Below are 21237 nucleotides of genomic sequence, written 5' to 3'. Positions count from 1 at the left end.
CTCCCTCTCTCTTTTCTCCTCCCCTCTTCTCCCCCTTTCTTCCTCTCCTTCTCCTTCATTATTAGAGTTCTCAGAACTCTCCTTGGCATATAATGGACATTCAATATGTCAGATAGATGCTGTTATGAGCATGACAGGGAAGAAGAATGCTGGACTTAATTCTTTATTTTAAGAAAGATGAATGGTGTCAGTTTATGTATAAGTGCTTTATAAGTAGATATTTTCTGAAGTAATTGATGAAATCATTTGAAGACAAGCCTCTATCTGTCACTACACAACCAAACCAAACCCATTACCATGGAGTCACTTTAGCTCATGGTGACCCCATGTATCAGGGCAGAACTATTCCATAGGATTGTCTTGACTGTAACCTGTGTGGAAACAGATCAGGCCTTTCTTCCGTGGCACTGCTGGGTGGTTTCAAACCGCCACCCTTTAGGTGAGTAGCCGAGCACCAATCATTCGTACTAAGCCACCCGGGGACCTCTGTCATGAGACAAGAACAGCAAAAGTAGCTGATTTGCTGAAGTCCTCTATAGTAGAGTTAATACTGGTGCCACACAGATCTTTCTTAATAGGTCACCTGTAACTATGATGACCACTTAATTTTTGTCCAACCAGGATATTTTTGAGACTGAAAGAGGACTTAATAAGCAGTTACTCTGGAACAAAAGGTCAAATTGGGATTGTCATGGGAAAGCTGCTAGCTAAAATAATCTCTTAAAAATAAGAGATTTTCCTATGTCTCATGATACTTTAAAAGTTACTGCTCTCGATTGTCTTGCAGTTATGTCAGTTCTGCATCTCCTCCATGGTACAGCAAGGTATGCAAATTATTCAGATTGAAGACAAGACTACAATAATCAATAATACGCCATATCAAATATTTTACAAACCACAGTTAGCCCTCTCCAATCCTCATTCTGGAAAGGAGGTAAGGAATGTGTAACATGATCATTGTCTAAGTGTGCTAAGTTAACAGTAAATAGAAGCAATTATTTTTAACCTAGAATAAATACAAAGCTCAGACTGAATTCAGGTAAAGAGAAATCCATTTTCTTTGGCTTTAATTAAGCACATGAATGTCATGGTCAGTGCTTGCAGGGTAATGAGCAGAAATCCTCCAAAGCAACAGATCCTAACACACAGCTGGATTTGCCTGCCTGGCCACATCTGGCCAGAGACTGGGGCACAGTCCTCCAGCATGCTCACCGTAACCCACACCAGTGGGGATGTCAGCCTGAGGACTGGCTCCAAGTTCCATGTGAAAGAACATCTGCCTGGCAGGCTGCAGTGCCAGGAGTAGCTGTGTGGGCAGGAGGCTGGGGCCCAAGCTGTGCCATGGGTCTGGGAACACTAAAGCTCTGTGTCTATGTAGGGAATAAATGTGAAGAAGTACCAGCTCATTTATATTAACATCTCAGTGATAGAATATGCAGAAAATACATCCAAGAACGTTCAAAGGGATTTTCTATTCAGCTCTTTGTACAAGTAAAATGAACAGGCAAGCTTTTAAAAAAAAAAAAAAACCTAAAAACAGAACACATGAAGTTGTATGATACTGCTTTATGCTGTTGAACTATCATGTAGGAAAGTATTATATTTCTTTATTATCTATCTTTCTTGATGCACTTAGTATCACTTAAGTTTGGCTCCTAAAATTATATTTAAAAAATTAAATAGAATGAAAGGCTTAAACTTTTAAGCTTAAAATGCATTGTAGAATTTACAAAAAAAAAAAAAAGAACAAAGAAATTTCATCTTGATTCATTGAAGTATTGTTAGGAAAAAAAAAAAAGAAAGAACAAAGAAATTTCATCTTGATTCATTGAAGTATTGTTAGAACAAATAGGTGACCAGAAGTAAGTACCCAGTTGATTGTCCAGTTTGGAGAGAGAGTCAACAACATCTACATAATAGGTGAAGAATTTGGCAAGAAGGGGATCATCATGTGTCTTAATAAATCTGCTTTTCCCTACCCAAGAATGCACTGAGGCTTCCTGAGACATGAGGCTGGCGCTTTCCACACTGACAGTTCCTCATCTTTAAAGTGGGCATAAATAATTAGGTGCTCCTTGCAGGTGTTTATGCAGATTCAATGAGCTAGTGAAAGGGTAGGCAGGTGGCAAGTGATAGCAGCAGCAGCCGCACCACCAGCTTCTCCAAGATCTGATTTGCGTCTGCTTCCTGGAGGCAGGGGGAGGCCCAGGTTCTTGCCTGCAGTCTGAGGATGGTTCCCCTTCAGTCCCTGCTTGAGGCTGGAGTGGGAACTTTTTAAGACATGATAATCTTTTGTTTCTCAAGGAGACTTTGAAGAATAGTGGGGAGAACACCAACTGGGCAGCAGGACTCCTGGCTCTGGCCCGGCTTTGCCATTTGTACTGGCTTTGTGACCTTGGGCAAGTCATTAGCTCTCTGAAAAGCAGCCTCCTCAGCTGTGAAAGAAGAGGGTCAAATAAATTGTCTCTTTAAAGATCCCTTTTAATCTAAAAATCTTGAGACTCTAACGTGTCAGAAACCCTGAAGAATTCCATCTGAGGGTCGGGATCAGTGTCTCCTTCCTCAGAATGACCCTTAAGCTTTTGTCTTGTGAGCTCCCACTCAGTTCTCTTCTTTCCAAGGTCCCCCCTAGGAGCCACACACAATTTGTGGGGTGGTGCCTATCTGAAAAGACTCCGTCTTCAGCATGTGGCATTTCTACCTTGGTGCTCTTTCATTTTTACAATATTTGGAGTGATAGACCTTTGCGTCACCTTGGCTCTGTGGTATTTCATTAAGCCCAGGAATGCAAACCCTGTTCTCACCGCTTGTACTTGTCTTCTCATTGCTTCCTCATAGGAGCAGATTTCTAATCCTCCCATGTCCCCGACCTGGCCAAACATAGTGACAGTTTCTTAGAAACAGTGTTTTAAAAAACTTCACTCTGCTATATTATGGTAGTCATGTGCTCTTTCTGAATTGTCTTTTCTTTTTTCAGTATTTTCATGTTCCAGACAGCACTACTTTCAGCATCTGCCCGGGTGGACAGGAGCCCACTGTGCGATCCAGCTCCCTGCCTTGCTGGGACTTAATGCCTGACATCAGTCAGTCGGTGCTGGACACATCCCTGCTTCAGAAACAGATCTTGCTGGGCTTTTCTCCGGCCACAGGTGCTGACAGCTCAGCGTGCTGGAGCCTGCCGGCCATGGTCAGACAGGAGTTTCCGAGACAGAGTGTGGCGGTGCCCCTCGGGAGTAGCAGGGAGAATGGATTCTGCACCAGGTATTTTACGTATTTTACAACGTAGGAATGACCTTCTGTGCCTGCCAGTACTGCTGTTGATCAAGGTACCAGGAGACAGGAGGATAGTGGCAATGTTCACCAGATGTACAGCTAGGTTCTTCTGTATCTTTAATGACTCCTAGACATTTTATCCAGCTGGTGAGATGTCATGATCACACATGGATGTCCCATGCACTGCTTATGAGCTTTGCCCTTGCGTGGCTTACACTGCGGGAGATTGCACCCCAGAAAAGCAGCAGTACGTCAACAATGACAAAGATCACCTTCTCTTATGACTTCTAAGCCTCTGTAAATGAAGAAAAATAAGGGTTAAAATATGAGAAAGTCAAGTTGTCAACCTTTGTCATATTTCACTTCCACTTCAAACTAGAACTTTTCTCAAAAGTCATAAAGAGAGAGAACTTAAAGAATCGCAAGTCAGAAGACTGTTCTGTGGTTGTTACTGCATGCAGGTGGCTCCAGTTCCTGGTTACCAGTTATGCAAATAACACCACAGAAGCAAGCCAGAGGCAGGTCATGGTTTGTTCTGACCGGACTATTATTTGGTAGTTATTTCGCATGTTTTCCTGCAGCTGTCAGGAATAACTCGTGTATGGTCGACTCGACGGCACATAACAACAACAACAACATGGTATATACACCAACTATACAAGAAAACAGGGAGCTCTGGTAGCATAGTGGCTAAAGCACTTGACTGCTCACCACATGGCTGGCAGTTCAAACCCATCAGCCACTCCTCGGAAGGAAGGTTGGGCAATCCTACTTCCGTAGTGATACTGCCTCGGAAACCCAAGGAGGGGTCGCTATGAGTCAGGGCTGACTCGAGGGCACATAACAACATACAAGAAAACATGTTGTGGCCTTATTGTTGTTGTTGTTGTTATGTGCCATCGAGTCGGCCCCGACTCATAGCGACCCCTCCTTGGGTTTCCGAGGCAGTATCACTACGGAAGTAGGATTGCCCAACCTTCCTTCCGAGGAGTGGCTGGTGGGTTTGAACCGCCAGCCGTCTGGTTAGCAGGCAAGTGTCTTAGCCACTATGCTACCAGAGCTCCTTGTGGCCTTATTAGAGGAACCTTATTCTCGTGATTCTGAATTTATAGACTTTATTTGAGATTTCTGCAATCCAAACTTTTCCAATGTATACAAATATGTTTAATAGAAATATTTTAAAGGATAACAGCCTGCCTCAAGTTATCTGTGATGGTAAAGCCCTGTTCCCTGCACACATCTCTTCTCCTCTCACAGCATTCACAGACACTGTTTTCGTGATGTCACAGAAATCATTCACCCCATCCTTGTGGCAAAGTGGTTATCTTTATACCTGGTTGGAGATGTTGTGCGGTGAACAACATTGTAGTGAAATATTCCTGAAGATGATGTGAGACTATGTCTATAAACAACAATGATTTTTAAAACTAGAAAACACTCTTTGAAAGTAAACATCATTTGGATATTAAATATAAAATTCTAAGAATTATATAACTTACAATTTACTAGTATAATTTAACCTCACCTATAAATATTAAACTAGATATTAGATTGAAAATACGATATGCTAGTCCTGGTCCCCCGGTTTCTTGGCTATCAAAGAGAAATTCTCTGAAGCTGGCTCACCCACCTCTTTCCAAATTAGGTTGGAAAAGAACGTTGGTATTAATCCAAGGACTGTGCTCTGAGAGGGAATATACTTCCTAGTGGCCTGTCTCCTCTTCTCCCTCCTTCCCCCGACCAACAGTACACATTTGATGGCGTTATTATCATGGTTTCCCCCAGAGCTAGTGACAATTCATGCTGGCATTCCAGACAAGCACAGTCTTTGGGATGGACTCATGCCTACTCACACTGATGGTAAATAGATAGCGACCAGGAACATTTTTTAGTGTATTATTGACTCGTGTTAGTCAGTATAAACTAAGGGCTACATTTGACAGGTATCTGATTTCTTTGACAAATTTTGACAGTCAGTCCCTGTAATTTAAACCAGAGAAGATTCTGTTTTTCCTGCTTTGATATGAAATACTGTTTGGTAGTCTGTAGGTCTACATTGGAAAATCAATCATAGAGGGCAGCGTATACCCACATCACAGTGTTTCTAGCTCTAAATAATAGCGTTTTCTTCCTGGTAGTAGAACTGAAGACTTCGTAAAGTCTGATGATCTCATAAAACCTGACAACAATATTATGAGCCTGTCAGCTTTGAAACAAAAGGTCACCCCAAAACCCTAGTAATCCTTTTAAATGGTGGCCAGCTACTCCTTTGATAAAATTTCCTGAGCACTTTTGAGGAAGAAGATACCCTGTCTGAAGAGTCAAAGGCATATATGTCTAGAGAGAAAAAAAAAAATAGCCAGGGTGAAAGTTAGCACAAGGTTAGCTGTAGTCCTGTCTGGATGATCGAAGATATATATATATATATATATATATATATATATATGTATATGTAATTTTAAATGCTTTTTCACATTTAAAAAATATTTTGTGGTAAATGTTTATAACTATTATTAGAGAAAAAAAATAAGCCTTTAATTAGTGTACAGCAGTTAATAGATAAGAGGATGGCCTACTTTCAGTGAAAAGTATCAGTTACAGAGGAAAAGAGGTTCAGAGCTGTGACAATTGCAAATTCAAATGAACATGTGCCAAGAGAGAAGCATCCATCATTTCTAAACAAAGTCTGTCATTTCATCTATTCTAGGGCAATAGTACTGACGTATCAAGAACACTTTGGAGTGACTTATTTAACTCTCTCAGAAGACCCCAGCCCTCGAATAATTTTCCATAACAGGTGTCCAGTAACAGTGCTTCTGAAGGAAAATATCAAAGGTATTTTTATAGAGTAAAATGTTCATAATGTTGTTATGAAGTACTGTCAGGTCAGTTCTGACTAAGGGCAGCCTTCCATACGACAGAACAAAACGCTGCCAGGTCCTGTGCCGTCCTCACAGTTGATGGTGTGCGTGAGTCCATTGTGTTGAAGGTCTTCCCCTTTTTTGCTGACCCATTACTTTACCAAGCATGATATCCTTTCCTAGGAACCAGTCCCTCCTGACAACATGACCAAAGTCCGAGAGGCGAACTCTCACCATCCTCACTTGTAAGGTGCATTCTGGCTGTACTTCATCCAAGACAGATTTATTTGTTCTTCTGGTAGTGCCTTGTACTTTTGGTGTTCTTTGCCAACACGGCAATTCAAATGCATCAATTCTTCATCAGTCTTCCTCATTCACTGCCCAGCTTTTGTATGCATATGAGGTAATTGAAAATACCATGGCTTGGGTCAGGGGCACCTTAGTCTTCAGAATGACATCTTTGCTCTGTAACACTTCAAAAAGGTCTTTGGATGCACATATCCCCAATGCAATATGTCATTTGATTTTTTGACTGCTGCTTCCATGGGCGTTGATTGTGCATCCAAGTAAAATGAAATCCTTGACAACTTTCTTTTTTTAATTTATCATGACGTTGCTTATTGGTCCATTGTGAGGATTTTTCTTTTCTTTACGTTGAGGTATAATCCATCCTGAAGGCAGTAGTCTTTGGTCTTCACTAGTAAGTGCATCAAGTCATCTTCACTTTCAGCAAGCAAGGTTGTGTCATCTGCATATCACAGGTTGTTAATGAGTCTTCCTCCAATCCTGATGCCACATTCTTCTTCATGTAGTCCAGCTTCTTGGATTATTTACTCAGCCTATAAATTAAGTATGATGAAAGGGTACAGCCCTGATGCACACCTTTCCTTGTTTTAACCATGTAGTATCCATTTGAATGACTGATCTTGGGGTACATACAGGTCCCCCATGAGAACAATTCCAGTTCTAGAATTCTCATTCTTTGCAATGTCATCCATAATATGCTATGATCTCCACAGTCAAATGCCTTTGCATAGTCAATAAAACACAGGTAAACATCTTTCTGGTATTCTTGCTTTCACCAAGATCCATCTGACATCAGCAATAATATCCTTCATTCCACTCCCTCTTCTGAATCTGCCTTGAATGTCTGACAGTTCCTTGCCTATGTATAGCTGTAACCATTTTTCAATTACTTTCAGCAAAATTTTACTTGCATATGATAGTAATGTTGTTCAATAATTTCTGCATTCTGTTGGATCACCTTTCTTTGAGATGGGCACAAATAGTGACCTGTAGTCAATTGGCTCTCTGTCTTCCAAATTTCCTGGCATAGACAAGTGAGCACTTCCAGTGTTGGATCCATTTGTTGAAACATCTCAGTTGGTATTCTCTCAATTCTTGGAGCCTTGTTTTTTACCAATGCCTTCAATGCAGCTTGGACGTCTTCCTTCAGTAACATCAGTTCTTGATCATATGCTGCCTCCTGAAATGGTTGAACACTGACCTTTGGTACAATGATTCTGTGTATTCCTTCCATCTTCCTTTGATGCTTCATGTATTATTCAATATTTTGCCCGTAGAATCCTTCAGTATTGCAACTCGAGGCTTAAATATTTTCTTCAGTTCTTCCAGCTTGAGAAATGCTGAACATGTTCTTCTCTTTTGATTTTCTAATTCCAGTTCTTTGCACATTTCATTATAATACTTTACTGTGTCTTCTCGAATTGCCTTTTGAAATCATCTCTTCAGCTCCTTTATCTAATCATTTCTTCTATTTGCTTTAGGTACTCTGTGTTCAATAGCAAGTTTCAAAGTCTCTTCTGACATCCATTTTGGTCTTTCCTTTGTTTCTTGTCTTTTTAATGACCTCTTTTTCTTCATGTATGATGTCCTTTATATCATCCCACAGTTCATCTGGTCTTCTGTCATTGGTGTTCAGTGAGTAAGATCTGTTCCTGAGATGGTCTGAAAATTCAGGTGGAATATAATTAAGATCATATTTTGGCTCTTGTGGACTTATTTTAATTTTATTCAGCTTTACCTTGAATTTGTATGTGATGGTCTGTTCCACAGTTTGGCCCTGGCCTTGTTCTGACTGATGATGTTGAGTTTCTCCATTGCCTCTTTCCACAGATGTAGTTGGTTTAATTCCTGTGTATTACATCTGGCAAGGTCCATGTGTATAGTAACCATTTATATTGTTGACCAAAGAGATTTGCAATTAATAAGTTGTTTGTTTTGAAAAATGCTGTCATGCAATCACTGGAATCATTCCTATCACTGAGGCCACATTTTCCAACTCATGATGCTTCTGTGTTTCCAACTTCACCAGTAATTCTCAATGCTTTTTAACTGCATATTTGATCAATTTCAGGCTGCAGAAGGTGGGAAAACTCTTTGATTTCTTCATCTTTGACTTTACTGGTTGGGGCGTAAATTTGGATAATGGTAGTATTAACTGGTCTTCCTTATAGGTTTATGGATATGATCCTATCACTGACGGCCCTGGACTTCAGGATAGATCTTAAAATGTTGTTTTTAACCATGAATGTGATGCCATTTCTCTTCAATTTATCATTCCCACTATAGTGGACCATATATGATTGTCTAATTCAAAATGGCCAATACCAGACCATTTCAGCTCACTAATGCCTAGGATATCTATCTCATGTGTTCCAGTTCTTTTTTTTTTTTTTTTTTTTTAAACAATTTCTAATTTTCCTAGATTCATTCTTCCTACATTCCATGTTCTACTTATGAATGGATATTTACAGCTATTTCTTCTGTTTTTGAGTCATGCTACATCAGCAAATGAAAGTCCCAAAAGCTGAACTCCATTCATGTCATTAAGGTTGCCTCTGCTTTGAGGAGGCAGCTCTTCTTCAGTCATACTTTGAGTGCCTTCCACTTTGAGGGGCTCACCTTCTGCCACTGTGTCATGTTCTGCTATTCGTAATGTTTTCAGTGGATGATTTTTTCAGAAGTGGACTGCCACGTCCTTTTTCCTAGTCTGTCTTAGTCAGGAAGTTCCACTGAAATGTGTCCACCCCAGGTGACTCTGCTGGTATTTGAAATACCATTGGCATAGCGTCCAGCATCACAGTAACACACAAGCTACCACAGTACAACAAACTCTGACAGATGAGTGGTGGAAATTAAAAATGATCTAAAAGCTATATTAATTCTGGAAGTTTTTGATTTATTAGTTACCTGTGATCCTGTGAATAATGTTTGAAGAAAAATATTAATCATCCTTCCTTCAGAAATTTCTTTTATATATTGTGTTTAATATCCTATGTCTTTGTCTTCAAGGCTAGATTTTCATATGCTTTCTTCTTTTCTTAATTTCAGACATTCCAAAATTTGAGGTTTACTGCGCAAAAATTCCTCCTGAGTGCTCAATTCATCATGAGCTATACCATCAGATTTCTAGTTATCCAGACTGCAAAACCAAAGACCTACTCCCTAGCCTTCTTTTGAGAGTAGAATTACTAGAAGAAATAATGACTGAATGGAGTGATGCTGTTGACATTAACCATCAGGGAACCCAAGTAAGTGACCCACATCTGTCCCTGCCGAGACCCAGAGGAAAATTCACTTTTCTAAGATATTGATAGTTGTCTATTTAAACATGGTTTTTCAAATGCTGAACTTCCTGTATCTGTATGAAGGCTTTTGGGTAAATTAGGTTATAAATTTCCAAATATGAGTATGTATCTCAAAAGGATACTATACAACTTTTTACCAAATGTAAAAATTTGGTAAAAGCAAACCCATATAGGATCTAACCTAAAGTGAAAAACTGAAATATAATAGTTACCTCTCTTTATAGAGAAATCAATCCAGCCATCCAGATTTTAGAACAACCACAGTGCTAACTCTATGTTAATTCTCTCTTCCAAAAGTTTACTCATTGTGAAATACACATTACAGCTCTATAGCAGTATGTACAGCTCTGCAAATAGAAGTGTGATTTTAAAACTTGAACACACAAAACGCCCTGATTTGTTTCTATCTTAATCTGGATGTTGATGGTGTTATTTTTGTGAAGATGGGACGTGTTGCTTGCATTTCCTTTTTGCTGTACTTTTAAAAAGTTCTCTTCACATATATTAGTTCATTGGATCTTCACAACAACCTTGTGAGGTCCTGTTGTAATGGTTATGAAACACATACCCCACTTAAAAACATCTTTAACTTATAGTAATAATAATGGTTACCATGTAATAATTACTTTGTGCCAGACGTGGTGCTAAGCTTTACGTTTTGTCATTCTCATCCCACCTTTCAACAGCTGTGCAAGGTAGGGACCACCATCTCCATGTTTCAGAAATGAAAGCTGAGCCCTCCAGAAGTCACTTGGCCTAATCCCCACATTTTACAAGAGAAGGGCCTAGGATTATATTCAGATCTGCCTGACCCCAAAGCATGTGCTCTGAGCCATTATGCTAGTGTGTTACTTCCTTACCTTAACTCCTTTCTTCCTCAGTCCTTCTGGCACATTCTTTCTCATGTGTCATTATTTAGTCAAAGCCCCTAGGAAACATGCCCAGCCCCCAGTGCACCCTCTGCATCCTCATCTAACATTTGTAGTATTTAATTACACTTAGTTCTTTCAATTTTTCCCCACCAAGTCAAGATTCCTGGGAGTCAGATACCTACCTCATTCATCTCTAGCCTATAGCAGAATGTAGCAGAATTGCTGTCGGCACAGTAAGATCTTAATAAACAAACATCAAATGAATAAATGAGTGACTGAGTAAATGAGAGTACGAGGTCACCTCAAAAGGTCACATGAGGAGGAACAGGGGGCCCCAGGCAGCACACTGGAAAAGTTCAGTGGTATGAGCAGAGCCAAGGGACTGAGAAGGAATAAGCAGCATTGTAGGAGGAGAAAGTTTAAGGATGTAAAATGGTGGAAAGAGGTCAAGCAAGATAGCAGTTGGAAACTGTAAGTTCAGAGTGAGTAGAAGTGAGGGAGTGGAGGAACAAGTAAGAATTGCTCTTTCAAGGAGTTTGGCCGTGAAGACGAGATCAGTGAGGAGGAAAGGAGAGGAGCCGGTCAAGGAGAAGTGGAAAATATGAGTGAGAAGAGGAGTTGCCCAACAAAGTCAGGTTCAAGACACAGATAGAATAATTAGACTTGAACACAGGGGCCACCTTCTCTTCTCTGACAGTGGAAAAAGAGGTGAAGATAGATGAAGGTGTAGATAGAAGTATTTGGAGGATGGGGCCAGGAAGCTGAGTGAATTGATATTCATTGGCCTGAAGTTGATTTGTCAAGTGTGGGATTAGTCATCTGCTAAGAAAGAGAAGAGAAGGGCAGACGACTGGGGAGCGCTGCGGCAGTGCAAACAGGTGAAGGAGCTGGCCCGAGGCAGGTGCAAGAATGACGGCAGCCCAGAGGGCCAGACCCGTCTTGGAAACCCGCATTTGTGGTGGCCCCAAACTACCCAGAGATGATTCCCATCAGCAGTGCTCACTTGATGAACCTTAAAAAACCTGCTGAGTCTCTGCAGCTTCAGGAAATGTTACTGGTCTCGTTAATTTACAAAATAAGTACTGCAAGCTTCTCTGGGGCCCCTGAACTCCCTCCCCTGCATCAGTCTGAAGGTTTTCTGAAATCTTGATTATAGAGGTCTAGGAAATTCTTTGCAATAGGCATTTTACCTGCCAACCTTGTAATGGGGATTTCCATTCACTCTGAATTTACTCAAACGTTTGTAGTCAGGGAGACTTCAAAGCTAAGAGGAGGTGCTCTTTCCAGCACCCTTACCATTCGTGGGTGGAAGGCCCAGCAAAGTCTCGTGTTCCCATTAATCTTTCGGGAGCTGTGTGCCATATGTCCTGCAGATCATGGCTTGCTTCCTCTCTGGAGAAAGATTTGTTTCAGACCCTTACCAACATCTCCTCAGTAATACACCAGGGCATATAAATCACTGGGGAGTGAGAGGAGCTGTGTCCTCTGATGAAAGGAAGCAGCCCTTATGTAGGAGTAAGTTTGTCTTCCAGGAGCCTTCTCTCAGCCCTTGATCTGGGGGACATGATGTGAATTTCAAAGCTGACCTAAACAAGCAGAATTAAACCCCCATAAAATCCCCATCAGGCTGTAAAGAAGAAAGACTCATATAGCTTTTGTCAGTCATAGATGTGCCCCTTTCCCAGTTTTGTAAATAGGACAGTGTTAGGTTGTATAATTTTGAAATGGAATAAGAGAGGGAATATGTGAGAAATAATTTTATAACCACACAAAGAAATAGTTTTTGAACCAAGGGTGATCAGGAAGACCTGACATCCTGTAGGCCACAAAATTCTGATTCTGAAGTCCCTGCGTTTTCTGAGGTGGCATCCTAAGATAGAGCCTTTGATCAATGCAAAAATTCTTCTAATGTAGTCAGGGCGATCATTTTTATGTTTATTTTACTGATGAGAGATTAAGGTTTAAAGAATGATCAACTAGGTGGTTTTTAACTGAGAAGAATCAGGCTAGACTCTGGATCTGCAAGATACGGCCCTGTTTCTCCTACACCAAGCTGAGGTCACTGTCCTTTGGAGTCCTACCCTGGCTACAGATACTGCTACCTGAAAGTACACAAAAACGCAGATTAGAAGAGGTTTTGTAATTTACCCGTTTACACAGTTCAAGAGTCTCTTCCATGACCTCTAGACTCAGATGACTCCCAGTGACTTTCCAGCTGTGACAGTAAGAAACTTTCTTCTTATATCAAGTTGAAAGCTATCTGCCTGTAGCACCTGCTCCTTCATCCTTTTGCCCTCTGGGGTATCACAGAATATTTGCCTTCCTTCAGCATGGCAATAGTCCAGTTATTTGAAGACAGCTTCAGCATCTTCCCTAAGTGTTCTCTTATCCAGGCCAAACATTTCTTGTTCCTTGACTCATTCCTCCAGTAAATGTGATTTCCAGACCCATCACCACAGTCACCCTCCTCTGAACACACTAATGCATTATGTTCCCTCTTAGAAATCTGCCAGCTGGAATTACACATAGTGTTCCAAATGTGGTCTAACCAGCCATTACCCCCCTATGCTTGCATTAATGAAATCGAAGATTGAGTTAGCTTATTATTAACGAGTTCAGACTGTTGGTTATTATTGAACTTGTGGCAACCACATCCCACAGGTCTCTATCATACAACTTGCTGTATAGTTAACTTTTTGAACCCAATGACAGGATTTTATATTTATCCCCAATATATAAAGCCTTGTTGCTATTGGCCTAGACCAGCTTATAGAAATCATTTTTTCTTAAAAAAAAAAAAAAACTGTGATTCTGTCATCTAACACATTAAATATTCCTGTTAGCTTTATGTAATCTATAGATGTGGAAATCATGCATCTTACATGTCCATCCAGGTAATTCATAAACATGTTGAACAGGATGAGTCTAAGATCTACACACTGTAGTGAACCACCAGACATTTCTCTAATGCTTGGGTTCAATTAGACACTAACACAACAAACTGTACTGTCTAGACCACATTCATAAATGGGAAAACGCATCTAAAAGTACTTTTTAAACTATATTATGGAAGATTTTTCTTATCTTGTCTACAAGAATATCTTGAGACCATTTGTTAAGTGCCTTGATGGCCTAGGACTCAAATGTGTAACCAGTTCATTTTGTGCAGATCAGACAGGTGGCCCTGAACACTGATGCTTACAGCAGCATGCAGTCATTTTCAGAGCTATCCTGAGCCTCCATCCAGGAATTTTTACATGGAACAAAAAAAAGTTGTCAATCAAAGTGGGTATCTATTTATAAAATGTGCAGAGCAGATAGTTTTACTTCTTGCTTTCTTCATCCTGCGCCCTCCCGCACAGCTGTCTAAGGGCCAGAATAGGTATCAGCAACTTGACACCCACTTCTGCGCGTCCGCCAAGTGCTCTGACATAGAGTCTCCTCTGTGTTTACCAGTTTGTTCTGGCTGAGTCACAACCGCTTCCCAAGATACTTGGAGTAGAGATTTCTCTAAAATGCTTTTCAGTAAGTATACAGAGGGAAGAATTACTTCCAGAGGATCTCCTATTTCCTTTTCATTCCTATCTAATTTTTTCTGCCTTGATCATCTTAGAAATTCATCTCCTTTCTTTTCATTTTTGGGAGATCTAATTCATCTCACAGATTTAGCTGCCTTCTGTCACCCACTCATTCCCACAAGATTCTGGCCCCTAAATCTCTCCCCAGCTCCAAGTCTGTGTTTCCAGCCACCTGGCAGACAGTTCTGCCTGAGTGAGCCTCACACCTCAAATACAACATGACTAAAGCCAAGGTGACTATTTCCCATTCCCCAGACCAGCTTCTCCCAGATTCTCTGCTTCAGTTAGTGTCATTATTTTCCGAATACAAACACCTTAAATACGATTGATATAAATTTATATTGAATGCCTCTTTTATGTCAGGTACCCTAAAAATACTATCATCAGTCTCTATCACATCCCTGAAAGGTAGATGCTACACGAAGCTCTGAGAGGTTAACTTACACAGGGCAAGTGGAGCTAGGATTTGAACCCAGGTGTTTTGATTACTTCATGTTGCTCTAACAGAAAACACCACAGATGGGTGGCTTTAACAACCGAGTTTATTCCCTTACAGTTTTGGAGGCTAGAAGTCCATGTTCAAAGTGCCAAGCTCTAGGGGCTGGGTGAAAGCCCCTCAACCTTGGGCTTCAGCTCTGCCTCTTGCTCCCAGCCCACTGGAGCTGGAGGCTTTCTTCACTCAGGCAGCGGCTGGCTGCTGAGGCTGACAAACCCAAGGTCACAAAGTAAAAGGGTGCAGTCCTGATATCACCAAACCACACGGCAGGCCACTGATTCAAGTCCATTAAGCGTGCCCAGATCAGCAGACAACATGGCAGGCTGCTGAACAGCAGCTCGGGTACATGCGGGGTTCAGCCATGCCAAAGGCTGCAGATCTTCCCCAAAGTTGCTTCTCACATACTGGAAGCAGACCGCAGCCCCAGAGCAGCTCCTCAGCTGTGGTAGATTCCACCATGGAGTCAATTACCAATCTCACCATGGGGAATAACCAGATCCAGCTGCCCAGCCACTCAACCAGGCCCAGCCAAGTGATCCATAACCTTGACTACCACAGCAGGATTTTCTGGCTTTCAGGCCTATCTGCTTCTTACTACATCCATTGCTTGCCTTTTTCTCTCTTCCCCTGCACATCCAATAAGTTATCAGGTGCTATCAGAAATACCTCAGAAACATCTCTGCAATCTGTCCTGTCACCAGCACCTACTTCAGGCCTTTGTTCATCATCCTGTTCAGATTGTAGCAGTAGCCCCTTAAGGGTCAGACTGTTGCCAGCCTCTCCACCTACCAGTCTTCTCTACAACTACCACCAAATGCTAAAACACTAAGTGCATCCCAGAGAAAGCTATCCATCCACTGGATACTTATACAGACCACTCTGAAACCAGGCAGGCTACTTCTCACTCCCTTAATCTGTAGGTTAGGGTTCATCCCTTAGTACACACGGAAATCTCTGTGTCCCTTCAAAGACTAATTATTAAATGCTCCTGTATCATGATTTTCCTTTTTAAGATATACTTTTAAAAACTATTGGACCCGGATGTAAGCAGTAAATTTTAAATTTATTTCTTCTTGACAAAGAGGGTGAAATTTTATATGAGAAATGGCTTTTAGCCAAAAGTCAGCAGAACAAAGAAAATATTTAATTGAAATATCTTCAGTTCAATTTAGACATATCCACTCCCAGCATTAATAAGTATTGTGCTGTCTTTATCTTAAAGATTCAGAAGAAGGTGAGAAAAGTAGCACTTTAAGATAGTTAGAATTCCTCTGAGAGGAGAAAATTGTCTTTAGTAAAACATTTAGATGGACTATTTTGGCTTTGGAAAGATGGCCAGGACTGGCTAGCAGTGAGAAAAGAGATGCAAAACTGTTGCACATAAAAAAGAAAGTGAAATTTTAAGGTGGGAGCAAAATGAGTTTGGTAGGGGGCAAAAATGAAAGCGTTAAAGGAGAGAGAGGAAGCTCAACCAGATATAATGGGGATTAGAGCCCAGTCAAACAGGAAACCAGTGAAAATTTGGGGAAGGAGCAATTTAAGGACCTTATTTTTTAAATTTTGTACCTCCCTGGAGTAAATGTTCACCCTATATGCCTGTCTGTTGTTTGGCTGGAAGCCACAGGAGTGAATTCAATTCCAGGCCCAAGGGATGACTAGGGACCATAGTCTTAGGGATTTTACCAAAAAAAAACGCCTGGTGTCAGACCTGTAAGCTTGGTCTTTCTTTATGATTTTGAGTGGTGTCTCACATTTTTCTCCCACTCTGTCTAGGATCTCCTATTTTTATCCCTTTCCAAGTGGTTGATAGTGGTAGCTGTGTATCATCTAGTTCCTCTGGTCTCAGGGTCATGTAGTTTGCATGGTCCACTTAGTCCCTTGGACTAATTGTTTCCATGTGTCTTTGATTTTCTTCATTCTTCTTTGCTCTGGACAAGGAGAGACCAGTTGCTGCATCCTGGATGGCCACTTGTAAGCGTTTAAGACTCTAGTTGCTACTCACCAAAGTAGGATGCAGAACAATGTTTTTTTGTAGTATGCTATGCCAGTTGAGCTTGATGTTCCCCGGACCATGGTCCTAGTGACTCACTCTCTGAGGGTGTTTGGCTGTGGCTAAGAAGTTATCATAACTTTGCCCATTAGCTCTATTATATATATAGACATTCATACAACACGTACAAATACGTATATAGAAATACCGTCTGCCAAACTTACATATAGTCATGGGTATAGTCTCTTTTTCCTAGGCAAACCTGATAATTTATGGATATGTAAGTAGACAGGCTAAATGATCAAGTATGTCTAGGCAGTTTAAGAAATTTTAATAACAGGAATCCCTATTATTTAACTTAGGAGCTCTGGTGGCATAGTGCCTGAGGCATTTGACGGCTAACCAGAAGACTGATAGTTCAAACCCACCAGCCACTCCTCAGAAGGAAGACTGGACAGTCTACTTCTGTAGAGATACCACCTCAGAAACCCAAGGAGTTTGAGTTGGAATTGACTTAGCTATGAGTCGGAATTGACTCAGTGGCAGTGAGTTTGTTTTTTGTTTGTTTGTTTGTTTTTCACAGTGCTGGGATACTTTGTAACTTTGTAACTCCGTTTTGATTGCCCCAGATCTTCACTTACACTAGGGCAAAACAGCAAAAAGTAGGCGAGTGAGAAAGGGAGAGAGAGAGATGTTCAGGAATGCTCTCCATTATTGTCTATGTGTCATTTTGTGACCCATCAACTAGTAAAGTTAAATCAGTAAGAATTTTTAAAAATATTGTTTGTTGGACATAAATATAATCAATAAGCATTTCAATAAAGATAACTAGATACATAGAAAAGTACAAATTACATGGAAGTGTTTCTTATTTGGAATTGTTGTAAAAGATAATGTATTAAGTGGAAGGCAGGACTTGAGACTGGGATGATATTCTTATTCCCAAAAGATACAAGATAAAGTTTTGTTGATCAAAGTGTTCTAATAAAGATAAAAATAGCAAAACACAACGTATCCCCCTACTATGTTTTGAGGTTAGAGCAACAAGTCTCTGTGTTACCTGTGGCCTTCCAGACATTGCACCACTAACAATAACATGTGAGGAAAGTAAAAAAAATAACTAAAGAACAGCATTGATCAGGACCAGCTAGGTTATTCTATAATAGCAAATAACTCATAGGGAAAAAAAAAAAAAAAATGCCTCTTTGGTCCTTAGTCATTTAACTCATTCTTTCTGCATCACACAAAACAATCATCTCCTCCCCACGGGTGTAACCAGTCACCACATCCCAACTGAAGTCCGGTATTTCTCAGTGATGCTCACTTGAGATGTGAGCTTTTTTTTTTTTGTCTGAAGGTCTCTGAACTTCTCAGCTCTGAACTTACTCTCCAATTAGGAAAGGAAAAGATTGAAAGATATACAACAGTTTTGACATGTTTCTGGGCACATCTTGTGTGGTCTGTACTCTGGGAGTAAGGACTGTTTGGAGCCCTGTTTCTGCTCTAGAGGAGTTCCCTCACCATTGCTCTTTGGGTCCCTAAGTGGGTCCCCTGTGAGATCTCTCTTGGTCACATGTGAAGCTTATGATAAGTCTGGAATAATCACCGTCTCTTGTAGTTTAGGTTCATGAGTTGATTGGGCAGTAGTAATTTCTCAAGAATTCAGTATTATTATCAGTTTGATTCCAAAGGAGTCCATGGGCAGTAACCACATCCATCGTCCTATTTAGGACATATTTCTTTGCTGTCTTGCTTTCTCACTTCTCTCTGGATTTAAGAGAGCTTCTGGGGGAAGCCATACATTCTTTTAATCTTTTTTAATCACCTTAACAGTTAAGTTTTAATAGTGGGGATGATGCCTATACTCAGTCCTAAAGCTTAGTATTAGTCTGTCTTTGTGTACAAATGCTTTGTAAATTTTGTCTCTTACTTTTGGGTTAAAAGCATTTGGTGTTTACAACTTTGCAAGGCCTTTAAGTTTTGGAATCTATTTTGTTTGATTTTTGTTTGCAAATTGGCCAATACTTTCCTTAGCTCATCTTTTCATAATACATCATTGCCAGACACAGCCAACAGCAGCCAACACACACTATTAATATTCTGTTTTCAAACCTCATCTTCTTGAGCTACAAATTTATGAGGTTCGTGATCTGCCTCCCAAGTAATCTCAGGCAGCAGTTTTACTAAATATGTTGCCACTTCATAACATGGATTCCCAATTGTTCAGCTTTTGATATCAGTATCTACTGCCTGGCCATCAAGCCAGTGCTTCATATTCTAGGTTTCTGATAGAACCCTATTTCTGTTATCAATAACTGTATTGTTATAAGCTAAAACACTAGGGTTTATTTCTTGCTCATGCTACATGTCCATTGTTGCCACTCGGAGGCTCTGCTCCTTCTGTTTGGTGACTTAGGGACTCAAGTTGATGGAGGCTCCACCAGCTTGTACTTGAACCATCATTAAAAAAGACACCCCAAAGCCTCATAGCTTAAAACATCAGTGATTTACTGCTTCTCACAATTCTGAGAGTTGGTTGGGATCATTCCTGTAGCCACATTTGGCTGGAGGATTAACTGAGGGATAGGTTCCGCTGGGAAGTCTAGGCATCTCTTGAAAGCTTGAGAAGGAACTACACAAAAGCATGGATACTGACACATGTGGTTCATTGAGGGTCATTAGTGTAACAATCTACCACTAATCTATTTAGAAGAGGTGTCAGCAAACTTTTTTCTTTAAGATTGCAGTGTAGTAAATTACCTGGTATGGCTTTTCTAGCCATAAGTCTTTGTAAACCCTGTGGTGGAATTTGCTGTGAGCAACTGAGGAGCTCCTGATGGTAAAAGTTATCCACCTGGGGTATTTCTGTTGGGCGCAACACAAGCCATGTTCTGGGAGGTTCCCGCTCTCTCTCTCTCTCTCTCTCAGGTGCTTAGAATTCTCATGTTATGATTTGTTGGTTTGGCCACTGTGTCAGGCTCAAAAGGAGGCCTCCTAGAGGCAGAAGTCTCTCTCTGACCTCCAGCTGAGGAAGACATGCTGTTGAGAAAGAGACACCGAGAGACAGGTATTCCTGGGAGAGAGACTGAGAGAGACTGTTGGGTAAGAGACAGTAGGCTGGGAGAGAGGCTCAATGTTGTTCCTGAACTTGAATTGTAGCCTGGTGCTTCCCTAATAAACCCCATAATCTGTGAGTTCTGTGTGACAACTGCAGTGAATTATCGAACTGAGGAGAGAGGTGGTGGGTGCTTTGGGAGGAACAGTGGGTGTAAGGGCTGGAGGGAGGCAGCATGTCTGGCCTTGCTCTTTTTGGCAGTTGGTGTCAGAAGCAGTGGGATTCGTTGCAGTGGCTTCAGACTCATAGAAGTATGAGACTTTGTAAAAGAAAGAAGGAAGGAGTCTGGGAAGTGAAACTTTGGATTCTTAGATGGTTACTTTGTTGTTACCTCTTAAAGGAGATAATTTTGATCCAGAGGCTAGGGCTTTTGGTCACACCCAGCCAAAGACCCAAGGCCATATGCATAGATTGGGAAGGTAATCAAGGTGAAGAGATGAACCTGGAATGTCTTTAGAAGGATTATGTGTTTTGGATTATGTGTTTATCTGAATGTACTAAGACTATTGAATGTTCTCTTACCTGCTTGTAAATTAGAAATGATTGTGGGGTGTGGATAGCAGAGAGCGTGTAAGTCCGCCTTCAGCTGATACTTGACTGGATATGTTTAAAAGGGGAAATAGAATTTGCCCAGCAGAAATACAGGCTTTTGTTTTAAGCCCCATGTGTAGAGTACTAGGAGTTTAGGTAGAAAACCTGAACCCCACCCAGTACTACTGAGGGAACAGAAGATTTGCACTTGAAGAGAGGACCTGAAAAGAAAAACATGACTGGCTTTTTGAATTTAGAAGAAGCAGATAGGCTTTGGGTACATCATGGTCCATGAGAGAAACCCCTTCCAGGACTGAAAATTAAAGGAAGCCAGCGAGCAGTCGGCTTGTATGCTACTCGCTTGTGACCACCTGGGTCCACCTGAGTGGAAATGGCTGAGTTTGGTACTCTTTGACCTAGGCCATGGAGGCTGGGTATGAGAGGAAGGGCTGGCTGGTCTGAAGTGTAAGGAGTTGTGAGCCTACGGGCATTGAAATAGTCTCTAAGGGCTGAAGATGTGAGAGAAGGTGCTGGCTGGTCTGAAGTGAAGGGAATTGTGTGACTCCCAAACTTGGAAGCTGGTACCCATGACCTAGTTTGAATGGCTAGGGCTGAGCTGACCAGAACCCGACCAAAGGAAGAGGAAGATGTTTGACACTGAGCTGGTGTTAAGTTGCTGCAATTTGATGGCTTGCGCTGGCCTGGACTTGGCTTGTTTATGGATCCAGATGCCTGAAGTTTCCAAGCAGAACAAAAGATTCTCCAAAGAGAAAGAGCCATGCTGGTCTCCTTAGAGTACTGGTTTGATGTTGTTGTTATGTGCCGTCAAGTCGGACCCGACTCATAGCAACCCCTCCTTGGATTTCTGAGGCAGTATCACTACAGAAGTAGATTGCCCAACTTTCCTTCC

General features: G+C 41.1%; 1 protein-coding gene across 1 annotated transcript in view; it reads left to right on the top strand.

Annotated features, from left to right (window-relative positions):
- The window catches only part of VPS13B (vacuolar protein sorting 13 homolog B), a 1115876-nt gene that overhangs the window by 1053235 nt on the left and 41404 nt on the right, over positions 1-21237 (top strand). Inside the window, exons 50-53 of the mRNA XM_007934836.2 lie at positions 788-934; positions 2978-3261; positions 5981-6108; positions 9489-9688. Coding sequence (XP_007933027.1) covers positions 788-934; positions 2978-3261; positions 5981-6108; positions 9489-9688 — 759 coding nt within the window. The remainder of the gene's footprint in view (positions 1-787; positions 935-2977; positions 3262-5980; positions 6109-9488; positions 9689-21237) is intronic.

The sequence above is a fragment of the Orycteropus afer genome, unplaced genomic scaffold (assembly GCF_000298275.1).
Source record: "Orycteropus afer afer isolate SDZICR_OR568_19922 unplaced genomic scaffold, OryAfe1.0 scaffold00021, whole genome shotgun sequence".
Lineage (NCBI taxonomy): Eukaryota > Metazoa > Chordata > Mammalia > Tubulidentata > Orycteropodidae > Orycteropus > Orycteropus afer.
Note: the sequence above shows the minus strand (reverse complement) of the source record. Positions and strands in the feature narration are given on the sequence as shown.